The following is a 24,768-nucleotide window of genomic DNA, read 5'->3' on the forward strand; positions in this document are numbered from 1 at the left end:
TTTTAACCTTTGCTTGGACAAAGGCTGAGCCTAGCATGCCCTAGGGAGTTAGGCTGCTCTTGGGGAGAAGAAATGCAGCTCTGAATGCATGCAAACTCTGCAGGCCTCTGCACAGTGCCTCCAGCCTTCTTCAGGTCCTGGGGGCCACAGGACAACAGCAGGAACCCCCAGTCATTGCTGCTGTACCTGGCTTCCATGAGTCTGACTACGAGAAGGGAGTTTGTCCAGGCCTAGCATGGCCTAGGTTCCCATCTCCTGCTGAGAGTGTCCTTACTTGCGCTGGCAGCTGAAATGGCACCTGCAGGTGAACACCAGCAGTGTTTTCCATTTCTTTATTAAAGCAGTTGGAAACAAGCCTTGAAGGCAGCACAAATCTTCACTACAGTTGCTTCTTACAAAATGTCTCTTTCCAGGGAGCAGCCATGCCTGGCATAACTGGAGCAGAGAGCCCTCCAAGCAGATAGTCCAATGGACTGACCCTACTCCCAGAAAGAAGAGATAAAGCCTTCCTCCACCTCTGGGGATGGCAGGTGCAGAGCCTGCCACCCTCAGCTCCATAGCATTCACAGAATCATGTAATATCCTGAGCCGGAAGGGATCCATCAGGATCATCACATCCAACACCTGGTGCTGCATAAGACACCCCAAGAATCACACCTTGTGCCTGAGAGTCCAAATGTTTCTTCAACTCTGTCAAACTTGGTGCTGTGACCCCTTCCCTGGGGAGCCTGTTCCAGTGCCCAACCACCCTCTGGGTGAAAAGTCTTTCCCTTATCCAACTGAAACTGACTCAGCTTCATGCTGTTTCCTCAAGGTCTGTCACTGGTCATGACAGACATCCCCTCCCCTCATGAGACCACAATGAGGGCTTCCCTCAGTCTCCTCCAAGCAGAAAAGACAGGACTCAACTGCTCCTCACACAGCTTCCCCTCCAAACACTTCACCATTCTCATAGCCTTCTATTTGACATTCTCCAATAGCTTAATATCTTTTTTATATTGTGGTGCCCAAAGCAGCCCCCTGCACATAAAGTGAGGCCACCCCAGCTCAGAGCAGAGCAGGACAATCCCCTTCCTTGCCTGGCTGCTGATGCTGTGCCTGATGCACCCCAGGACAGGGTTGGCCCTCCTGGCTGCCAGGACACTGCTCACTCATGGTCAACCTGTCATCAAGCAGGATCCTCAAGCCTGTTTCCACTCTGCTGCTCTCCAGGGTCTTATTCTCCGGTCTCCCATTCCCCAGTCTACACACACAACCAGAGCTCAGCCATCACAGGTGCAGAATCCAACACTTGCCCTTATTAAACTTCTTGTGGTTGGTGATTGCAGTCCTCAAATTTACTGAGGTCTTTCTGCAGGGCCTCTTTGCCCTTGAGGGAGATGGCAGCTTCCCCCAGTGTAGTATTATCAACTAACTTGCTTAATATTCTATCAAGTGCTTAATCCAAGTAATTTCTGGAGATGTTGAAGAGCACAGGGCTGAGGACAGGGCTTTGAGGAACCCCACCAGTAACAAGTCCCCAGTCTGATGTCAGCCCATTCACTGTAACCCCGTTGTGCCAGCTGCTCACCCACCACATGATGTGTTTATCTAGCTGTGGGCTGCACATTAGGTCCAGAAGGATTCTGAAAGACATATTATGAAAAGCTTTGCTGAAACCCCAAAAGATTACATCAGCTGGCTTCCCTTGATCAACAAAGTGGGCTACCTTGTCATAGAACGAAATCATGTTCGACAAGCAGGACTCTTCCATCTCATGAAGCTGTGTAGGATGTGACTGATGAATGCATTGTCTTCCAGGTTTTCAGTACCTCCCAGAATAATCTTGACCATGATTTTCCTGGGCATTGAAACAAAACTGGCAGGCCTGTAGTTTCCAAGCATCCTCCTTCCTACCACTTCTGAAACTTGAGACAACTTTCTCCAGCTTTCAGTCAGCTGAGACCTCTCTGGATTCCCAAAACCCCATGAATGTAATTGAGAGAGATTTTGCAATGACAACTACACCTCTTTGAGGATTCTTGAATAAATCACAGTCAGGTCCCACAGATTTGTAGGGATCCAGCTAGAGCACAAGGTCCCACACAACTTCAGGGTCAACTGCGAGTTGATCATTCTTGCAGTCATGATCCTGGAAGCTCAGGGCACAGAGCCTCCCTTGGTCTGTTGTCCATGTAGAAGTCAGAGGCAAAGAATGCATGAAACACCTCTGCCCCGACCATGCCCCTGTTTGTGACATGACCATCCTCACCCGTAATGGCCTGACTTTATTTCTAAGATGCCTTTTGTCAGTGGTATTGAAGGAACTCTTTTTATTGTTCCCTACGTTTCTGGCAGCTTCATGGCCAGTTGAGATTTGATAACACAAATTTTCTCCCTACACTGGCAAACAGCATTTCAGTATTCTTCCCATGTCACCTGAGCTTGCTTCCACTGGGCACATACCTTCACTTTAGTCTCATTTCCAAGAGAAGATCCCTGTTCACCCAAACCAGCCTTCTGCCTCTGGAGTACTGCCTTCAGGCACAACACCCAGAGTTTAAATGAATGTTTTCCATAGAAGGCCAAAATATTTTCAAAATTCCTAGAAAAATGACTGCTTACTTGACACCTTTAGTTTAAAGGTTTGAGATTTTTTTATTAGAAGTTTTCAAAATGTTTCTGGTACCTAACGATTTGAAAACATTCTCTAAGACTGTTGGCAATAAAAGACTCTTGGAAAGCAGATTGTGAAAACCTTTATTTTCTCCACAGGTGACTGGATTTGCATTTATTTAATAATCCATAATCAAAACAAATATTCAGATTCATTAAATAATATGAATTAAAGGCTTTGTAGCCTTTGCTCCAAAAAACCAATTGGAAAGGAAAACCAAATTTGGTTTCCTGTATGCTCAAATCAGCCTGGATGATAAAAGGTTAGATTCTCGGATGTGTTTGGAGGAATTTTCTAATATTTTAGGGTGGAAGAAGATATTCTCCATCTTTTTCCAGCTTCAAGGGTATGTCATCCTCCTGGCTGTTTAAGGTCCACTGCTGTTAAACTCTTGACTTGTCCTAATTTAAAATCTTCTCTGAAATCTTCCACAATCTATGCCTTATCTAGTACTTCCCAATGGGATGGACTCACTGAAGATTGCATTGACAATAGTTTTTTTTCCTCCAATCGTAAGTACATTGTAAATTGTATTAGCAGTGTTACATGTGAAGCCATGAATCTTAGAAACCTGCTTCAAGTACAGCAGGGTAGTGAACTAAAAAAAATATCCCCACAGCTCCAAAATAAGAGAAGGAAATCAAAGTAGAATGAAAGGATTTTGTACTAACAAGCAATCACATGGCCTTTAACAGTGGAGTTCTTTGCATCACTTGTACCTTGCACCAATACTGACAACAGCTAAGGCTAGAATGCAGATGGTAAAACTCACTTTTATGTATATCTTTTCAGACTTTGGCCATCAAAATTTTTTATTTTTCACCTATATAGCAAGAATCATGTAACATCCTTGACATGAGGGTTGGTGTGGGTTCAGCAACCATGTTTTCTCAAACCATTGAGATCCTAAGGCTGACCTGCTCTACAATAGCAAGGAAGCTGCCATGTGCCACCACTCTGGCAACTAACACAAGTATACAAATATTTGAGCTTACAGTTTTAAAAGCCACAACTTCAGGGGAGAACTTCCACAATACAGCCCAATAGCAATGTAGAATCTAAAAATCTAATCAAGCCATGGCAATGCAATGTCACCAGTTGTATTTCTCACAAAACTACAGAGCCTTCAGCCTGTATCTACAGTTCATATACTTATATCACGCTTACCTTGATTTAATTTACCTTTTCCTTCTTCTCTAAGTGCACTGCTTTTCAACATTTTTGGTAGAAATTATTTCATATTTACTAATCTCTTTCACAGTTATTTCATTCAAATACTATTCTTCTTTGTTCTTATACATTTTTCTACATTTACAGACTATTAATTTGTAAAAGATAATCACAATGCAAACCTCTACATTTTAAAGGTTTTTGCTACATACAATACACAACTTATACACAATACATATTTGAGAAGAGTCTAATGCTGTTGCTTTAAATGATTAAGACCAGAGTAAAGCTAAGGATGAGCTCTTTCAGGCTGTATATTAAAAAAGCCTCAACTACTTCTGATTGTGCATAAGGCAAAGTGTATTTTGAGACATTAAACACAAATCTTTGAAAGAGCCCAATGAAGTTAGATGTATACATTCTTACTGAGACAATGGGAACTTGTCCCAGAATTTCCCATCAAACTCCACTGAAGTCTCCAGCCATAAAGTACAATTCATGGAAGTACCACAGGCCACTTCCATGGGGACCTGAAACCAGATGTCTGTGAAGTCTTTACCACTCCAGGACTCAGGAAACCGCTTTGACACTCAACATCAACCTGTACTCAGGCTGGTAAGGCAGAGATGAACTATAAAATTGTTGTCAGGTTTCTCTGGAATGGGCTCTCAAAAGGTCAGGGCTGGGGCTCCAGGTCTTCCAAAGTAAATAAACCTTCCTTCCAGATCCAAGGCAGGGTCAGGTATAAATGGAGATATGCCCTTCAGCATGACCCTGCTGTACCGCATCTTCCCTCTTGTATCTGCAGAAGTGTCCAGAAATAGTAGAAGCATAGGATCCCACTGACAGAAAATGGGATATTGTCCCACTCGCAGAACTTCCCAGGGAGAATTTCTAACACAATCCCACACTGTGGTAGAGCCTAGAAAGTAAAGAAAGAACTCCACAGGAACCCACTGTGGTTCACTGCTTTCTGAAATGATACATCTCTCTTTCAGAACTGAAGGATCTCAGCTTAGGTAGTGCATTCACAATGTACACAGGTTGATATAAGTTGAACATACATTTTTAAATATATTGAAAATAGTAAGCAAAAATATATGCATTGAAACAGCACATACACTTGTTACACATGTATTGAGGGGTCACATTTTAACTACTTTAAATAGCAAATATATATCCTCTCTCAAGGGTTTACTACTGCTCACTTAAAATATGTTGTGAAATGCCACAGTGACAACTGTCATGTTGTCTTTCACTAAATACGAAAAGTTCATAGAACAATGGAAAAAATAAAAATACTGAATTGATATTACTTGTTAAAGTTTCTGACAGTTAAAAGCTACTACTTCATTTTAAATATCCCCATTGAAACACATCTATTTGTACAATTAGTCACACGGTATACTGCAATACAATGTTTAGCATGTTGTAAACTTTTACCAAGCAATGACTTTTTAATGAGAAATTGTACAAATATACAGCTATTTATACCACTTACTTGTAAGGCCATGAACACAACAGCAAGATACATACAGAGAACTATAATCACCAACTCATGCAATGAAATATTCTTCTCCCAGCTAGCAATAACTGGGCTCATCTTACAATTGTCAGCAGTCTTTAGTGAATGCTGAACTTTCCAACAGGTTTTAATGATGTCTTGCAAGACCATGAGGTGCCAAATGAAGCCTTAGCATGCAAAGCCATTGTGGCACTTGATGTCCTTAGCTGTGCATGGACTCTGTCCTGGCTGCTGGGTAGCATGAAAGGCTTTTTCTGAATCAGGTGTGTTACTGAATGAACACTCAATGCAAATGATTGTTGATAAACAAGTTCTCAAAGTTAAATAAATGCTTAGTGTTTTCCCCTATGACTGAAGTGCATGAATATTTAAACTACACCTGTAGCTTAAACCTAAAAACCACAGAAAAGTACTTGTCTTGGGTAGTCCTTTACTTACAGAAGTTTCCATTGTGAAATGAAGATTCATTTTTCTCAGCAATACATGAGGGAACATTTATTGGCGCAAGATCTTCTTTTGGCTTCTGGGTATTGCTGCTGCTGGATTTACTTCGACTGTGATCTGGAGTGGGTTGAATAGGCAAAGATCTGGCCACCTTGGATTTCACCAGGCAGCCACAAACAAGGCGAAAGAAAGCGCGACGCATTTCCTTACTGGCCAGGGTGTAGATGATGGGGTTCATTGCAGAATTGATGACCGCCAGAGCAATAAACCAGTGGGCTTTGTACAAGATGGAGCACTCCTTGACTCTGCAGGCCACATCAATGAGGAACAGGATGAACAGAGGAGACCAGCATGCAATGAAGACACTAACGACGATGACAACAGTCCTAAGGAGTGCCATGGACCGCTCCGAGTTATTGTGGTTGGTGACGTTACGACTGCTGGACTTAACCAGTATGTAGATACGGGCATAAAGGATGACAATGGCGACCAAAATGGCTATGAAGATACTAATGCAGAACACAACATAATTTTTGGAGTACAGAGGCAAAATTGTTGAGCAATCTGGTAAGTTGTTTATACAGTTCCAGCCGAGGATGGGGAGGGCACCCAAGGAAATTGAAATAAGCCAGCATGTACCAATGAGAAGGAACACTCTGTATTTTTTATTTGCATCGTAAGGCCTCATTTTAATCATGGTCAAGTGCCGCTCGATAGCTATCGCTAGCAAGCTGAAAGTGGAAGCTCCCAGGGCAACAAACATGCTACCTTCCCTAATGAACCAGATTGTAGAGGACAAGCTCAGAGTTTTCTTCCCAGACATAAGAATATTTACCTTGTAAACAATCCCAGCTAAAAGATCACAGAGAGCTAGATTGCCAATAAAAAAGTACATGCGGTTGTGAAATTTATTGTTTTTCCATATGGCAATCAACACCATCAAGTTTTCCAGGACTATGAAACTACATAGGATCAGAAATGAAATAGTGGGCAGGTCTATTTTATCAGTTGCCTTTTCCCTTAAAATAAGCTTTCCTGTGTAATTATAATGCAGTACAATAAGAGAGTCCACCTCTTCATTTCCTTGAGGGCTGACAGTGGCATCAGGTGGCATGGTAACTGCTGCCATCATTTGTTTCCTGATGGATGCTGGACTTTTTTTCTTCAGTATCACAAGGATATAGTTCCAATAATTTTCCACAAGAGGGAGATCAAGCCACGTTCCTCCCAATGCTCCTCTGGATAGGCGTTGTGTATCCTCACCTCCAGCACGCCTCGCATATTAACTCAGGAGAGCAGCTCTCAAACAAGGCTCTGAAAATAAAATCAACAAATGCAACATAAATATCAATGTCTTCCCGTGTCACCCAGTGCTTAAGCTTCAACCCTAACCCAGGAGCTGGGGGCGAGGGTCTGTGACTGACGGGGCACTAAGGTCGAGCACTGCTGCATGCCTCTCGTGTAGGTAGCTGTAGGTAAGCTCAGACACAGCCTGGATGCAGAAATACAAGGGCAATGGCACTACTATGTCACAACTGCTCAAAGGTGTCTTCCCCCTACTAAACTTCCATGCTGAAAAACACACAGAAGAGCCACGAGAAGGATTGGCAAACAGACCCAGCAAGCCATAGTGTGCACAGTGAGGAGCTCACTTCCTCTCAAAAAGACCTAAGTGTACACTGCACTACCAAAAGACCACCCAACCATCACTGCCTCCACATAAGCAGGGCAAACTCTATGCTTTTAAAACTTGTTCTTGTTTGCCATGCAGACACAAGGTAGGAAAGATCCTGAGAAAGCTGGTGTCAAGTCTTGATGCCAGTGTGCATGTTGCCAGTGCTTAAAATAACTTCCCCCAGTTAATGGTATAAATTTCTGCAATTTACAGAAGATGCACTGAAAATTAGTCATCCTAAAGCCAATCCTACCTCCCACTCAAATTAGTTGGATTTTTGCTACCTTTTTTTAAAAAATAAACACAGCACGTCATATTTTTATAAATGTTGTTTTTCTTTATAGTTAATTTTACTATTTTTTTCCCTTTGTGTAGATATGCAGGACATATATTTAATGTTCTTGGGTTTTTTAAAAAGTAAAAAATAGTTACACCAAATTTGTTTTTCTCAGAAATTCTGATTTTCTTGAAGTAACAACTTAGATTTACCACAATATCTTCCCATGGACTTTGAGGTTCCATTTTCACAGCAGATGTTCCAATATGTCTTTTTTTTTTCAAAATATCAGAAGAGATGTGCACAGTAAAAACATCAGAAGATGTCAGAAGCATTTACTGTTTTACCAAAAATGTTGCAGTTTAGTTGCTGTATACTCCAGTGACAATCAGTGCTCATGCCCCAAGTGTATGCACTGAGGATGAGCAAATGGCCAATTTTTCACTTTTCTAAGGAAACAAGGATGGAGATGAGGCCAGAACTTGTTTCACGTGAACCAAATTTGTAATTTTTTTTTTTTTCTTTTTAAATAATTGTACTGAATTGGATGATGCTTCTAATGGGCCCAAAATTAAATAATTTACGGAATGTTTTAAGAGCTGGAGCTCCTGACCATAGCATTTATTTACTCAAGGACAGGTATCAAGGTAAGGAGGGATGGAAAAAGATGATCTTTAAGGTCTCTTCCAACCCAATCCATTCTCTAATTTTATGATTCTGCATACAAGCTTCTTAAGATCAGAAACACGTTTGAGCCACTGCTGACCCAACAGACTGTTTAGGGCACTTGAGAAGTCAGAGGTACATTTTCAAGTGCCTTCTGAGGATGAGGGGAGGAGCAAACCACATCCCAGATGAAAGTAAAGGTATTTAAATGGTGACCCACACCCTATTTTCCCACCCTTCCTCTTCCTTGATTCCATCCTTCAGAAAAAAAGTTATCTGATAAAAGCTTACAGTGAACTGACTTGAATTCTTAGTATATTCAGGATGTTTTAAAATTACTTTCTGAGAAAATAATTTGGTGTTTTTCCACTGTTATTTCCCCATTTTAGTTCATAGGTCCAAATTACTCCAGTTGAAGAGGCCCACTGGAAAAGACATCCAAGAAACAGTTGCTGCTTGGTGTCTTGGTCCTTTTCTGCTCTGAAGATGACAGCAACCACATCATTTCTTTCCCAGGAGCTGAACTGGGCCCTTGAACTGTTAAATTCTTTTCTGAAGCATGGTAACAGTGAAGTTCTCAACAGAAAAACTTCACCTCAGCTAAGGTTCAGTGTAATTGTAATTCAGTTACAATCTGCGCACTGTTAACACATTAACTGTCACAGCCTTTCATTGTATTGGCTTATAACAAAATCCCACTGTGTCCATGTGAATTGCAAGTGCTTTCCACTGTAAAATAAACAATTACATTTGACTAGAAAAGTATTTGTTGATAATACTTCAACCAGCAATACTCACCAGACTGATTGTCTCAGGCTGATGACTGCCTGAGAGAATAATGTTCCTATCATTGAAGAGCACCACATGCAACAAAATAAATATTTCTTTAAGACATTTTCAAGTGAGTTATCACACTTGTCTATCAAAGTGCAAATACATTTCTTTCTGTGAAGAAAATTATATGGCAGACATAGGAGTTTATCAGCCACAACTCAGCAGATGTAAGGTGCCATGACTGTACCAAAGGTAATGGCACTATACCAGTTCCCCTGGCTGAAAGCAAGGATGATGCACCCAATCAGCAGAAATCGTACAGCTTCTGCCACTGTTAGTAATTACTTCTGTTCAAATTGTTACAGTAAACTCAGTATCACAAAACTAAATCTTTGCCTCTGACAAGCTAGTAAGAAGACAAGGAAAGTTGTAACATTATTATTTACCAGGACTCTCACTGACAGAGTACCACATACAAGAAGTTTGCAAGTTAATATAAAAAAAGTAATAAATTAGAATTTATTTCCAAGTAATATCATTCAGGCATAGTCTTCTTTTATTTACCTCCTGGTTGGTAGACAGTAATTCAAAAAGCACATTATTTCTTTAACAATTAGAAAAATTAATGCTGGATATGCATTATAATAACAGGAAAGTGACAAGGCAGGTTCAGGATAACATGTGTCACTGCTTTGTGACTGCTCAACCATTTACTCCTCAAAACAAGTTTGCCCCAGTCACATAATAGCTGCAAAGTATGGACCTCAGTTCAAAATATTTAAAAAACAACCTGAAGAACCTGTCTGTGGCATGTTGCTTACCCAGCACTGCTATGGTTAGGTACCTCAGCATCCCAGACTCTTGAAACCACTGGAAATGAGTTTTATTTCCTCTAAAGCAAAGCAGAGAATCCCTATTTCTACACCAGCAGGTACCACTAGAAGGTTAAACCTCTTTGCAATGCAGGGGCAATCTGGCTGTATTTCCTCATGGATGTGCTGGCTAAAACAGTGATGGCTAAATTACCAAATTAAGGCAGTGGTACAATATCAAGAACCACGGTCATGCTCAGGACAATTCAGCTGCCTTTTCCAGCTATTTGCCCAATCTTTGCTGTCCCAGCTCCGAGGATGCAGAGAGCAGCTGTGGTCCAAGCTGTGAGCATCAAGATATTCCCCCTTCTGTGCAATGTTCTCTCCCACTGGCACGCTTTGGAGTTTAACCACTGGAGAGAGGTTAATGCGGACTCCTGCAGAGGTCAAGGATCCTGGCAGGGTCAAGGACCCTTTCAAATTAAAGCAGGGGCTCCTTACCATGGATCACATCACTGGTGGATAGGGTCCACCAGTGTCTGTATGGTCCCTCTGCCCAACACACCATGAAAGGAGCAATGCAAAACACAGCTCCTCTGCCTTCTCCAGCTGAACCACAAAGTGGTGCAGGTAGAAAGTCAGGGTCATAGCTCTCACTGGCTCCCCTGGCCTGCAATTTTTCTCTGGGAACATCTGACTCACAGTGCCAGAAGGCAACAGGGAACCGGTGGTAATGGGGATGCTAAGATCCTTCAGCAACCATCTCCCTCCCACACATCTCAACTCTCTCTTTCCAGTGGGCTCTTTGGTTATGAGTCCTACAGGGAGCTGAGGGCTTTTACCCTCTCACAAGTCACTGGGCATTTTATATTTAAAAGACATAAGAAATTTCTCTATTCAAAAGGTGACCTAAACTGCTCTCAATTTTCCAGAAGTCAAAGCAACAAGTGAGAATAAAGTGAGCACAAAACTTGACCATCTGCTATTACATACTATACTATACTACTACACTATACTTTTGCCTGCAGAAGAACATATGATACCATACATTCAGTATACTTGTAATGTGGAATCATATTTTCCTGTTTTACAAACAGCCACAAACAGACGTGACCAAAGAAACCTGATACCCCTTTACGACCACTACCACTCACACTGCAGTTCTCCCTTTGCTTCCATGTACAACACCACATTTTGGCCAAAAGAGAGAATTTTAAAAACAGCAAAGGGAAACACAAGAATGCAAATCTGAAGCAAAACCCTTTTATATTTTATGTATCTGTAAAGCCTTTCCAAGTGAAAAGTAAACACATGTAATTTATCAGGCAACCTTACCCTGGTAGTCTCATTAACAGAAAGGACTTTTGAGAAGAGCAGTACATTTCAAGACACATTTCCACTGAAATTAAGCTGTGTTAGATGCAGATGAAGTTTAGACAACAAACATCTGCTACAGAAAAATGTCTTAGAGAACTCAAACTTATAAAAGATTTTTTCTTAAGTGAGTGTGCTGGCAGTTTACAGCCTCAGGGAAACAGTTACTTTTCTTGGCTTCTGGCTTTTAGACATCAGTTTGAATTTTGTAATACCGAGTAGCACACATGCACACCTCACAGGGGAGCTCCGGGATGGTTTAATTCGTGTCGTTAAAGGGAAGGCATTTTGACTTCCTCCCCCGCCTCCCAGCGCTCCCGACCCATTCCCCCCACTCCAAACTTCAGTAACTGCTCTCAAATTCCCATCAGCGCTGCGGCCTGAGCCTTCTGGGGTGACAAGGTGTTTAAGTTACCCGACGTGTCCGCCGCGTGATGGTCTCACACAGACAACATCGTTCTACCCACGGGGCGTAAGGATCGCTAGACCCGGGGTTCCCACGCGGCTCGCTGCCGCTCCGTGCCAGCCACCACTCCTTTGCGCCACACCCGAGCAGCGGCTTCCCGCTCCGGCAGCCGGACCGGCACGGCACCTCGGCCGCGCCGACGGCCGCGCGGGCATGGCGGGCGCGTCCCGGCCGGGGGAGAGGGCACGGGCAGGCCGGGCCGGGAGCACAAGTACCTGCTGCGTCCGCACCGCGTCCCACGGCGCTCCGGGGCCGCCGCATCCGACCTCGCCGCCTGCGCGGCGCCGCTCGGGCCCCGGGGCTGCGCTGGGCAGGACCGGGCCGGGCCGGGCGGGGCTGGGATCGCCTCGGCCCTGCCCCGCCGCCGCCGCCAATCCCCGCGGCTCCGCGCTCCCCCCGCTGCCCGCAGCCGCCTCGCCCGGATACCCCCTACCGACCTCCCGACCACCCCTCCGGGCTCTTCTCGGTCCCCGCGTCCCCCTGCCCTCCGCTCCGGCCTCTGGCACGCTGCTCCCGCGCCGCCGTCGCCGCCGGACAGGCTCCGCTCCCCGCTCCGGCGGCCCCTGCCTGCCCCCGGCCCGTCCCGTCCCGGCCCGGCCCGTCCCGTCCCGTCCCGTCCCGTCCCACCACGCCTCACCCCGCCCCTTGGCCGCTCACCGTGCCCGTGCCCGGGGGACCAGCGCCCCAGCGCTGGATGCTGCCCGCCGGGCACGGCCGCGGGGGTACCAGCGCGTTTAATGCTTAAACGGCGTTTTGGGCAGCCGGCGTGAAAATGTGAGGGGGCAGAGCCCACAGCCGAGTATTTATAATGTCCAGAAGAATATTGTACTCGGGTTGGGCGACTAGAATGTTCAAGTGAGGCTGTACGTATTCTACCTCTGCTCCTCTGTTTCACTGTGTCCGGAATGCAACCTTCAGAGAGCTTGAGTCGAGAGGCACAGGGTAAAACATTCAGAAATTCTCGGTAAAAGTACTTCTTCGGGTTTGACCCAGAACTGTCGATTACAGCACGCTCCTGGAAAGGTACCTCTTGACAGAGTTATTGAGTGAATAATAGCAACCCAAGGACAGCGATAGGCACGTGGATTGTACCAGTCACAGGGGCAGCACTTTGAAAAAGAAGTTGGAACCTGGATCCCACAAGTGTCTTATTTAAATGTACTTGTAAGATGCTTGTGAGTACAGCAAATCTTTCTGTCAGAAGTGTGTATGATAAGCTGGCAAACAGAAGCAACCTTGCTAAGTAGAGGCAGACGTGTAGGGTTGCCTATCGTCTCACAGCAATCAGTGTTTTTCTTGGGAGCCTCCTGTCTGGACCTGAGCATCATCACACTTGGAGTCATGCCATGGGCCCGGCTGTCAGGTTGCCGGCATTGCTGTTCTGCAGGGAGGAAAAGTCCTGGAGAAAAGCAGAACTAGGCTTTTTATAGCCAGAAGTTTAAACTAATAGAGCAAATGGTTGTTTCTGTGACTGCTTTTTGTCTCCTGAAGAGGAGTAATAGAACTTTTCTGGTTTAGGATTTTGGTAGAAAATGAGGACTACACTGAGCAAAATGGTGGTAAAATTGCTTCCAGGCTGATGGACCTAATGGATATGGCCCCACTTAGCTATAGATAGGAGTATAGTGCAATATGTAGTGGTCTTAGCCTTACCTCCTCTCCTCCCATTTTGTGCGCTGTGTGAAAGATGCTCTCGTCTGTGGAAGAGGAGTGGAAAACTCTTTCCATATCCTGTAAAGGTACACACCACTTTTTGTCCAAGGGGTGCTCAGGTCTGTGAATTACTACTTTCTCATTGCTCATCAAAGCCTTGTTCTGCTGATTCCTTGAAAATCACCCCAGGAAGCTCTGTAGTCCTCTTGGCAGCCACTTGCTACACACCAACAAGATCCTGTTCACATATAGTGGATGTAAGTAGCCCCTATCCTGGCTCTGTGTTCTGCTGTTATTCCTTGTTATTTTCCCCTCTCTTCTTGTTTTTCCTTTACTACCTTTTTGTTACTTAGAGAGGGGAGCCAGAAGAAATAGTCACTCTTACCAAACTGTCATGGATGAGGGGAGAAGATACTGCCACCACAAACAATTTTTGGCAATAGTTCCAGGAGGTGTCAAATTGTGTTCTGCTGCCCGTAATGGTTTTAAATTGCTGTCAGTTGGGCTTACCACCTCCAGCAACCCACAGGGGCGTCTACTACAGTAGACGCTTGTACACTACAGTACAAGGGAAGTGGTCTATGGTGTTATTTCTGACTGAAACTTCTGATGGTGTCTGACGTGGTGGTGCCTGAAACCACCTTGGCAGCAAAGCACTGTGAGCAACGCAGTCCCACAAAGTGAGCACAGCAATCTCATGCCCCAGCTTTCCCATCCATCATGGAAACTGACTTCACACACAGCTGTGCTGCAGGGGTGTTTGGTTCATCAGCAGGCAGTGGTTACTTGCAGATACCTCTTGACCCCTGTGGTTGCAGTGGCAGCTGATGTCGTTGAAGGAGGTAGGTGGCAGGATACTGAAGCTACCCAGGAATGAAGAAGGGTAGAGAGTCCCTGTTCAGAGGCTGCAGGGGATCTCAGGCCAGAGCAGATGTTGGCAAAAACCTTCTGAGAGCTCAGCCTCTTTGGCAATAGCTGGTACAACCTACTGGTTCAATTCCAAATGTCATGCAACAGCCAGTGAGACACCCATGGAGAGCTTTCCACGACGATCTCAACCTTAAAACAAATTACTTTTTGTGGGGTTGAGAAATTAATGACTAAGACATAGAAAGAGAAGGCCAGGAGCAGTGATGAATTTTCATAGCAACAGGAGGTTAACAGCTTGGTTTTCTGAGGATGTGAAGTCCTTTCTGCCCTGGAAATTCCTGAGTGATTGGGCAAACAAGATGAATAATGGGGAAGTACTATTTACTGATGTTATTGGGAGGATTTGACAGTGAAACTAAAACTGAGAACAAGCTATTTCCAAGACCTGGAGGTCCTGAGTGACCTGCTGATAAAATGCAGTATTCATTTCTGTGCTGCTAAGTGAAACTTAGAAAACCAACTCTAGTAATAGATGTACATATTTGTGTGGAGTGTTTATACTCAGAAGAGACGTCTTTGTAGATTGTCCTTTAAAAGCTACTGACATTAATTAACTGTGAAAGGGAAACTGAATTCTAGGAATGAGTAAGAAAGGAAAGAAGAACAAATTGGAAAACATGGTTGAGCTCTTCTGTGAGCTTGACACCTTGAGTACCACAAGTATCTGTGGTTACTTTGTGTCCTGTTTTGTGAAACACGAAAAGGCAAAAAAGGCAATGGAATATTTAGAAAAGTTACCTGTGCAGGGAAAATTCAGGTCGGCTTAGGCTAATCAATGGTAAAAAAAAAAAAAAAAAAAAAAAAAAAAAAAAAAAAAAAAAAAAAAAAAGCTGGAAAAACACAAGATGGGATACTTTAAAACACAAGGACACAAATTTCTAACAATGTACTGTTGAGTCGTGGAAACCAATAAACATGAGAGAAAAAGTGGTTAAACAAACTGATAAAACCACTTGGAGTAAAGGGCTGTGAACAGCTGTTAAGTGCAATGAGAAGGCAGTGCAGGGCACAATGGCTGGGAGTCACAAGCAGGGGTAGTAATTACCCTGCAAGATTCTAGCTCCAAAGTTGCCGTGTGCTGAATTCTTTCTGTGCTCTTTTCTTCTGTGTTGCAATTAAGCGTGGTCTTGACTAAGGGGCAAGCCACGACACATTTAGAAACGTCTGTTGCCCACTTTAGTGGGTATTGAATAAAGGAGATGTTTCTGTAGCATAGCAGAGTCAGCAGAAGAACTCAGAGAGAGAAGCCTTAGCGAGTGCCATGGGCTCAGCAAATGCCCTAGTGAAGTTACCTGAGTGGTTCTGGGCCTCTCAGCACCCTGTGACAGCCAGCCTTTTCTGTCATGGGTTTTACTTGGAGAATAACTGATTAAAGAAAGGGTATTTCTTTTCTAAATGCATTATTTGGTCCAATGAATGTAGTGCATGATGAGTGCCATTGATATGGACAGCTTTTCAATAGATGCTTTAAAGTCAGAAAAGTGGTTAAAGTCACTTCTACTTACAGATAGATAAAATACATAAACATGCAATAAAATCTGAAGTTACTCTCAGATGAAAGATCTGTTTTTCTACAGACAAAACAGATAAAGTTTCAAGATTAATATTGACCTTCTCATGTAGCAGTTACAATTAAGTCCTTGAAGAATCTCTTTTTTTCTGTTAACTGTTTAGAACATGATAAAATCTTTGTAATATCTGTCTGTCAAGATCATGCAAACTTTTATTAATGCGTTAGCTATAATTTCTTCATACTGACAATTTATCCAATGCTTTACAGGTCTGTCATTGATTTACTTGCCTGGAATTCTTGAAGTAATGCTTTGTCATTTGGAAAATCAATAACTTATTTTGAATGTTTTGGTAAACAGCTAAACAGCAGCAAGGCAATTTTAAAATTAAAAATCAAAGCAGTATAATATTCATCTGATTCTGCGAGAGCACATTTTAGCTCTCTACTTTTCTACTGCTGCTGAACTATCATCTTTATATTAACAGATGTATTATGCATTATTCCATTTAGAAAATGAAATTGTGCAACATATTTTTTAACACCATTTTTCTTCTTATTTCTGTGACTCTAACTCAATGTTAAGCCAGTATTAAATGTAGGACTGTTTAAATTAGGAATCATGGAAAGATAAGTACAATTAATTAATATTTCAATTGAATATAAAAATAAAACCAAAATGGGAGAACATTTATTTGGAGTGCTTTTAAAGCATAATCTGCAGTGATTGAAATACACTTGGATACTACATCAAAGAAGAAATCTGTCAATAATTATAAAATATAAGCAGAGGATATTTTGGAAACTTCAAAAACTATGACTTTTCTCACCTCCTTGTGCACTACCATGGCATATGTATAAGCAAATATATGCTTATAGGACATCTTTCAGTTGCAGATTTTATATTAACTATGGGAATCCTGTGCTTAGCTAAGATGAACTCTGTCTGCCTCTGCAACTGACACCCTCATCTAGGGATAAAGGGGCAGATGCTTAGAGCATGGCCAGATATTTATTGGTATTGTTAATGTTAAGACTGACTCAGCTCGATGTACATCACTATGCAGACAGCACATGTTAAAGGAAAGATAGCTGTTATCATAGCACTTCCAGCCAGACATGATGTAAAAAGTGAAATACAGAAAAAAAAAAAAAAAGAAAAAATTAGCTCAGTTAAACAGCTCCTTGGGTTTCTCCATCTGCGTTCTGCAGCTCAACACACCAGACACGAAGACATGAAGATGCCTACATCACTGTCTAAAGGCTTGTCCCTCCTTTCTTTTCTGCACATTATTCCCATCCTTCCCTAGTTGTTGCTGTCTCCTCCAGTACAGTGAGCCTCAGGGTACTAGAGGGATATGTCCAGGGTGACCTGGGCCAGCTCATGTGAATGCATCACTCATCACACACAGGTCCTGCAGAGCTCCTGCTGCCTAGGCTGCATCCATGAGACCCAGTCCTTCTGAAGGCCATTCCTGCCCCTGTGCCAAGGGTAGGCAGAGCATGGCTGAGGCATGGTGCCCAGTGCAAAATCCATGGGCTAGCTGTACACACACTGTCCCTGGAGGAGTGCTGCACTTCCCTAACACAGCATCATGTGGGGGGAATGTGTGCATGGCATTTGGAGCACTCTGACCCTTCTTTTTTCATCGTTTAGTGAAACCAAAAGGATGGGCTGAAAGAATGGAAAAACTCAACTCAGCAAAAGTGGCAAAAAAGTGTGAAAAGAAAAAGAACAAACTGTAGGTCATCTGATTGATCTCCTTCTAAACTAGCCAAGGACTACCATATGACTAAAAATAAAAATAAATTTGAGGGTTTTCAATAGATTTTATGGCAAAGAACCAAATTTTAGTTAATAGAAATGTTAAGCGAGCAGAGGCTAAACATATGTTATCAAAGGAAGATGCAGATAGAATCATGTGATGGCTGGGTTGGAAGGGACCTTAAATACCACCTAGTTCCACCTCCACTGCCACAGGTAGGCACATCTTCCAGGAGACAGGTTACTCAAAGCTGCATCCAACCTGGCCTTGAACACTTCTGGAGATGGAGAATCCACAAGTTCTCTAGGCAACTTTTGCCAGTTCCTCACCTCCAAGAAAAGAATTTCTTCCTGATATGCACTGTAAATCTACAGTCATTCAGTTTAAAGTCATTCCCCCTTGTCCTATCACTTCATGCCCTTGTGAAAAGTCCCTCTCCACCTTTCTTGTTGATGTAATGTAATCATGTAATGGAAGGCTGCAATTAGGTCACCCTGAAGTCCCCTCTTCTCCAGGCTGAACAATCCCAAGTCTTGCAGCCTGACCTTGTAGGAAAGGGCCTGATCCAGCCTCAGATCATCTTTGTGGCCCTCCTCTGGACTCTCTCCAAGAGGTTCACATCTTTCTTTTGTTGGGGACCCCAGAGCTGGATGAGGGTTCCAGGTAGGATCTCACCAGAGCAGAGCAGAGGGGCAGAATCCCCTCCCTTGCACTGCTGCCCACACTGCTTTGGATGTAGCCTAGGATACAATTGGCTTTCTGGGCTGCAAGCATGCAGTACTGAGGAATATTGAGCTTCTTTTTCACCTACACACTTAAGTCCTTCTTGGAAGGATGCAACTGTTTTGGCGTCTTGAAGGCCTGGGACAGGCCAAAAAAAAAAAAAAGGCCAGAAAAAAACCCTACAACAGCTGGGTTCTTGGGACATCTTGCTGAAAATGGACCTCTTTTGGGACAGCAAATAGCACAAAGCAGGAAGGTTTTCCCTTGAGTTTGTACTGACACAATGCTTTTGTAATGGTGGAAGATTGTACTTTGTTTCACTGTGATGCTTGATGTTCTGTATTTAACTCTTGTAATAGTGGGGCATGATTTTCCTGCCCTGCTGAGATAAGTTGAAACTTATTGCTGTCTATAAGAGAGACAGTATATAGCTTGGTCTTGTTTCCTTAAATCACAGGCCACTGTGTTGTACTCTGGTCTGAGAAGTGCTATGGGTTCAAGTGGGTTTAACATCAGCCTTGCTGTCTCCATTGAAAGGCATGCCATACCTCAGACAGGAATGGTAGGCTGCGATTATAACATCTTGTGTGTCTGGGAGCCTGGAGAGGGGCCACCCCACATGGGCAGGCCCACACCTATGGGTGTGAGAAAGGGGTAACACAAGGGCTGGTTATGGGGTCATGGCCACCCTTGGTACAGACAGGGAAACAGCAGGAGATGGGGATGGAGATATTCCCCTCCAATGAGTAGTGCCCTCAGGGCCCCGACAATGATCACCTCTGCTGAACATGTGAGGGGTTGTGAGTTAGAATTCTGAGATATGCCATGCTTTAAAACATCGTGGCTGTGCCCATATCAAGTTTATTTGGTTAATGAGTTACCTTCCTTTTCAGTGTCTCCAAATTCCCTCAAAGTCTATTCTGGAAAATGAAAATCAAGTTGTGTTTGAGGCTCATTCGCAGTGTGCAGGGACTGTACGGCCAATTACATCTTGGCTACCACCAGCTTGGACAAGTCACTGCTGACAAGACACATCAGGAACCAAGGAGGAGACTCATAGTGTGATATAGGGAAGTAAGCTGTGGAAACCTAACATGTTTTCCCTTAGCAGAAATAAATAGATATCTAGACTAGACCTAAGTTATCCAGGTAATAGAGTGATGGAAAGAGAGAGGCCTTTAAGTGTCTCTTTATCTGCAGGTCATTGTAGCATATCTGTCTGCAGGCAGCCTGGGTTAAGACTACTTACACCACTCCTAAAACTTGCTTGGGAAGACCAGAAACTCATAGGAAACATATGTTCCCTCATAAGCCAGAGCCAGTTTATCTATTCCACAGTGGCCATGTGACACAGCCACAGAAGAAGAGCGCTTCAAACAGAAGACACTGTTTGTATTAGTAGCATACTAGGCTAAAATCTGTATCTACTCTGAGTGTAAAGGCATTTCATTCTAGGCACTGGAATTCTAGCTGTCTCTGCCATGAGACATTTGTGTGCTGGAAAGAAAAGAGAAGTGGAGGTGAGTAGGAAAAGAATTAACATTTTAAAAGAGATAATAGACCTGATTTTGAAAGCCACTGAGAAATTCTGAGAAATTACTGGGGCTAAGAGGGGCTGAGAGTGCTCAGAAATGTTAAAAATCTGGCATATGTATTGACTTTACAATAATGACTCAACATTATTAGAAAAGTAGAAAACAAGCACTGTTCAGAAAAGAACGCTAGACCAGTCACAGCAGCCCCTTAATGTTCTTATGTCCTGCTCTCTTCGACATCTGTTTCCCTTTAGACAGGAGATAAATTCCTCCCATACCACATAGCATTCCTTAAGAAGTGTTATTACTTGCTGAAACAAGAAGTTCCCCAGAAGCACTGTGTGCCACTGCTGTCAATCAGTCTTTGAGAGCTTTTTAGGACCTAATGGATGGCGTGTTTGTTGCTGTTTCATGGAACATGATGGCTGAAGAGTCACAGTAAGGGTCTGTGTAAATAATGCCCAGATGGCAATATGGCCTGCAGGCGAGACTGAGGATTGTGTCGCTGAATGGAGTAGGGGGACTGCTGGTGGAAGAACACCTGAAAATGAGTGGGCCTGCCAGAACCTTTCACACATATTCACATGGTGCCGTCCATCTCTGCACACAAAATAGTAGCAAGTTGTTTTAAAGTTTGGAATGTGTTTTTCACTGTTCCTCTTGAGCGTGTCTGTGTGGTGTGAGGCAATGCTGTGTGGTAACACCCACCCACACTGTCATCCAGACACTGGCAGCCTTATTGCTCCAGTGGCATGGGACACTGCTCTGTCACTGGCTCTGCCAAGTAAAGCATATTCTTGGTGACATTCTTGGTGACACCCTACTACCTCTGTAGTACTTAATACTAGTACCATACCAGCTACTTAGTACTGTCTGTGGGATTCTCAGGGTTGTAACTCAGGCTCATGTCCTTACTCCATGCTATACACTTAAGTTACTTATTTTACTAACTTCTTTTACACTAAGCCATTTTCTGCTTGGCAGTGCACAAATAAGATGAAATATTGGCCTTTTTATGCCAACACAACACAAAGATCCCCACTGATATTAAAGGTCCTCCTATTTCTTAAGGCTCCTCTTTATCCATATCTTCTCATTTGTGTTCTATTTTACACTTTAGCTTTTTATATGCCTTACCTTTTTCAGAATGTCAGGTTCTCCAACTACTGAACCATTTTTCACTGTTCAATTTCCCATATTAAGTTTTTCTATTCCTGCATATTTTTATAATTCTAATTTCTTCTCTTAGGCTTGAAAGCTCTGATTTGAATCTTCTTTTGCCAATATTCAAACCCTCCGTGCCTTCTGCCTGCTTCTTTCATGTGTCTTTTCTGCTCACTGCTACTCTTTTAAAAGTCTTCTAAGGACAGCAATATTTAAAACATCAGTGTTACCAAAAAATAGTTTCTTGTTGGTTTAATGCTACAGCTCACAGGCTCACAGGTGTCTCCTGGAGCAAGAACAATTTGCTTAAGTGTGATGGTGTCTATCAAACCTTGTCTCCGAGCTTTGTGACTGAGCTGAAAGTAAATGGATGTGGAACTAGATGCAGTTCATGGGGCACCTGATATCTGAGGTGGTTGATCTATTGCCTGAGGAGAAACATTGCTGATAATAATTTTTCCCACCTCCAGAGAAGAGTAGGAATGTGTGTCTCCAGGGCATGTTATTTTTTGGGATGTTTTTCGAATAGTGTTATTTGTGCCCCACCCATTGGCAAGCCTGGGAAGAAAAGGCATAATCAAAGCCTTATTTAGCTTAAATACAGAGCTCTCTGGTTCTGGAACACAAATCCTTCATTTGCATCTGTGCGGATGGCCATGTAGCACGTATGGGCACAGAACAGTTACCAGTGGCATCCTTCCAGTTGTTACTGGGTAACTGTGCACGTATTGGGGTGCAGTGGAAAGGGGAGCTAAATACCTTCACTGCAGCAGGACCGTCATTGCTGTAAGTTGCTGTAATATGTTAGTGCAAAAGAGGCAAGTGTATGTCTCAGCATCCATGGCTTTTGGCTGCATGCAATTGCAGATCTCTGCCTTGTTTAGACAACTTCTCCACCCACCCTGCTGGGATAGGCACCATAGGAAGTGGAATGGCATAGGAAACAGAATGACCCCAAGGTGGAGGACTGCTTGCACATTTATACCTCAGCCCCAAGCAGCTGAAAGCCTCAGGAGCTCCAGTTAGGCAGGTAAGACCAGAAAGCAGAATCCATAGTTCAACATGAAATTAAATTCAAAATCTGTCATATTTCTCTGTATTTTTTTCAATGCTCTTTCTGTTTTCCTTGGAATTGTATAAAGGCCTGTAAATCTTCTGATGCTTTCACTTTGTAAAAAAAATAGTCTTATGAAGAAAACTGAGTATGTTGTACATAGGAGAAAATTTCACATAATGAAATAAAGACGTAAGAAGCTGTTTACATCTCATTCTGAGCTCTGTTTTATGTTTGTGGTATTTATTTCCTTAAAAGATCAGATATACACTTATAAAAATATTTTCTTTTACTATTTAATTGACAAAAATCAGTTTCTGCATCAAATTACTACTACTGTATCAATTTTCTGTGTATCTTTATATTTGAGTATTCATTTTCTATAGCTAATGAATAAGCTGTCATTGCAAAAAAATTGAGGGATTTGATGTTACAGTACTCCCAAGGTCTGTGGGACCTGGACCAGCACAAATTTGTAGTCAAAGACCAGTGTGCCTAGGAGTGGATGTCAACAAACATAGTTGTCATTTAGGCTGTGCACACATCAAAAATGTTGTTCTATAAAGAACATATCAGGAGTTCTGCAACATGATTTTTTATCTAACAGCAACATAGTCTTTTGGTCTACACGAGAACAGACTCTCTGTACCAGACACAAAGAGAGAGGACAGTAAATGAATGACTTTATTCTGTTCTCATTTAAAGCACCTTACCACTATTAATTTTGATGGAAATTATATGTGCCCATGCTTGCTTACATTGCACCTAGGGGACAGTGGCTGTGTGGCTAATCCTTGTGTCTGTTTCAATCACTTTTTATTTGTAAATACTGATTTTTACCCATTTCTTTTCTTATAGGGCATTGTCTCATGCTGCCTCCAGACAGAGCTGTCTTTGTGCTGGAAGACAAATGAGTAACACAGGATAGTGGCTGTGGAGCAAAATAATTTGCAGCATTCCTCTTTATTTTCAGACTTTGGAGATTTGTATAAGGAATTAATTCTGTAGGGTTTGCACTTTTAAATCAATGTACAATTTTCACATAACTTCCACAGTCACTTTATGAAACAGCAAAAGATATGTTCTGAATCTCAAATATTAATTTTATTATGGTCCAGAAATTATGCATTCCAGCTCTGAATTTCTGGTCAAAAATTCATCCTGAAGACACTGAAACTGATAGACACTTTCCTGTTGACTGGGGCCCACACTATCTGACTTCAGCACCTAACGCTTTGAAACCTACTTATGCAGAAATATTTTGTTAGTGGTGTTGCCTGGATGTCCTATGAATCAGGAAAAATGTAGAAAAGACTGAAAAAGGTCTGACACTTTTGCGATACTTTCCTTCAACACCAGATTTCCAAGAACTCTGGGCAATACCATTGAAAAGGTACTTTGTCCTAAGAAATCTCATCCATAATGTATGTATACAACTATTTATAGATGAGCTTTGGAAACAAAATTTACATTTTTTTCAGTACTGTTTGGTGATTTCAAAATCTGCTTTGTATTTGTGTGTTTACAAAGGTTGATTTTGTAGTCTCAGTGAAAATACCTATGTTACTGAATTTCTGTGTGTACATCTCATGCCTTTTGCATTCCTCTCTTGGTTTTCTTTCACTGTGTTTAGTCAGTGGGTTGCCTTCAGATGAATCTGAAAACACCAGCTGCTGTGTCACTAGAAAGTAGTTTCTGTGTCCCCTTAGAATAGTTTCATAAGGTCTCCATTAGCAGAAGTTTTCTATGTGAGCAATTTGTAAATCTTCTTTTAGATTCTGAACAGAACTAGATCTTTGTATAAATGTGTTCATTTGAAATTATTTATGTTGGGCTTTTTGCTGATACTCTTTTCCTCAGCTGTTTAAACAGAAGAAATGAAAAAAATCTGTTGCTTGTTTTGGAATTGATTCTGATGGACCTTGTGTTTCTTGCTTTAAGAAGATTTTGAGCAGTTTTGAGCATATTTTTGCAGTCCTCAAGAGGTATGCATGCAATAACAGATACCAGAGGTGTATGAGGTGAGACAGCTACCTGCCACTATAAGCTCTGAAGACACCCATGATTTAATTTTGGAGAATTTCTGTGATCTGTATTTGCTGTCCTGCTCTAACTAATGGTCATGCTGACGGTGGCTGATATTTTTCCAGGCTTGTTTGATGAGTTTTCTGTTGAACCTTGGTTATTGTCCTATCAGTTAAGGCTCACTAATATATGGCCAGCTTAAAATAGTTTGTTTGATATGAATTCTTCCTGTTACAAGATTGGAGAATTGAGCATGATTCTCTAGCACAGAAAGAAAAGAAATTACTCAGTGTTTTAATAGTTGTTGTGGAATGTGACATGATTCCAGGTACAGCCACGTGGCCACTAGTTAGAGATAAGAGAGTTGGGAAACTTTCCTCACAAATGCTGTGCTCTGGGTGACATGACGCTGCAAAGCTAAAACATCTGCCTGTATTTTATACAACTCTGTTCCTTCTCTTTCTCTTCCCCAGGAGAGCTGGAGAAGTACCTCACTAATTTTATTTCATCAGATACTGTAGTCTCAGCAATATCCTCTTCAAGTGTCTTCTTACAGCAGTAAAGACGTC

General features: G+C 42.5%; 1 protein-coding gene across 1 annotated transcript; it reads right to left on the minus strand.

Annotated features, from left to right (window-relative positions):
- Positions 1–5,620: 5,620 nt before the first annotated feature.
- S1PR3 (sphingosine-1-phosphate receptor 3) lies at positions 5,621–12,154 on the minus strand. The gene is made up of 2 exons (XM_041398463.1): positions 12,055–12,154; positions 5,621–7,109 (listed from the first exon to the last, which is right to left on the minus strand). The coding sequence occupies exon 2, from the start codon at positions 6,925–6,927 to the stop codon at positions 5,782–5,784; it is 1,146 nt and encodes a 381-aa protein (XP_041254397.1). The 5' UTR covers positions 6,928–7,109; positions 12,055–12,154; the 3' UTR covers positions 5,621–5,781.
- Between the last annotated feature and the right edge of the window lie 12,614 nt (positions 12,155–24,768).

Source organism: Onychostruthus taczanowskii, unplaced genomic scaffold, assembly GCF_017590055.1.
Source record: "Onychostruthus taczanowskii isolate IOZ18803 unplaced genomic scaffold, ASM1759005v1 scaffold149, whole genome shotgun sequence".
NCBI lineage: Eukaryota > Metazoa > Chordata > Aves > Passeriformes > Passeridae > Onychostruthus > Onychostruthus taczanowskii.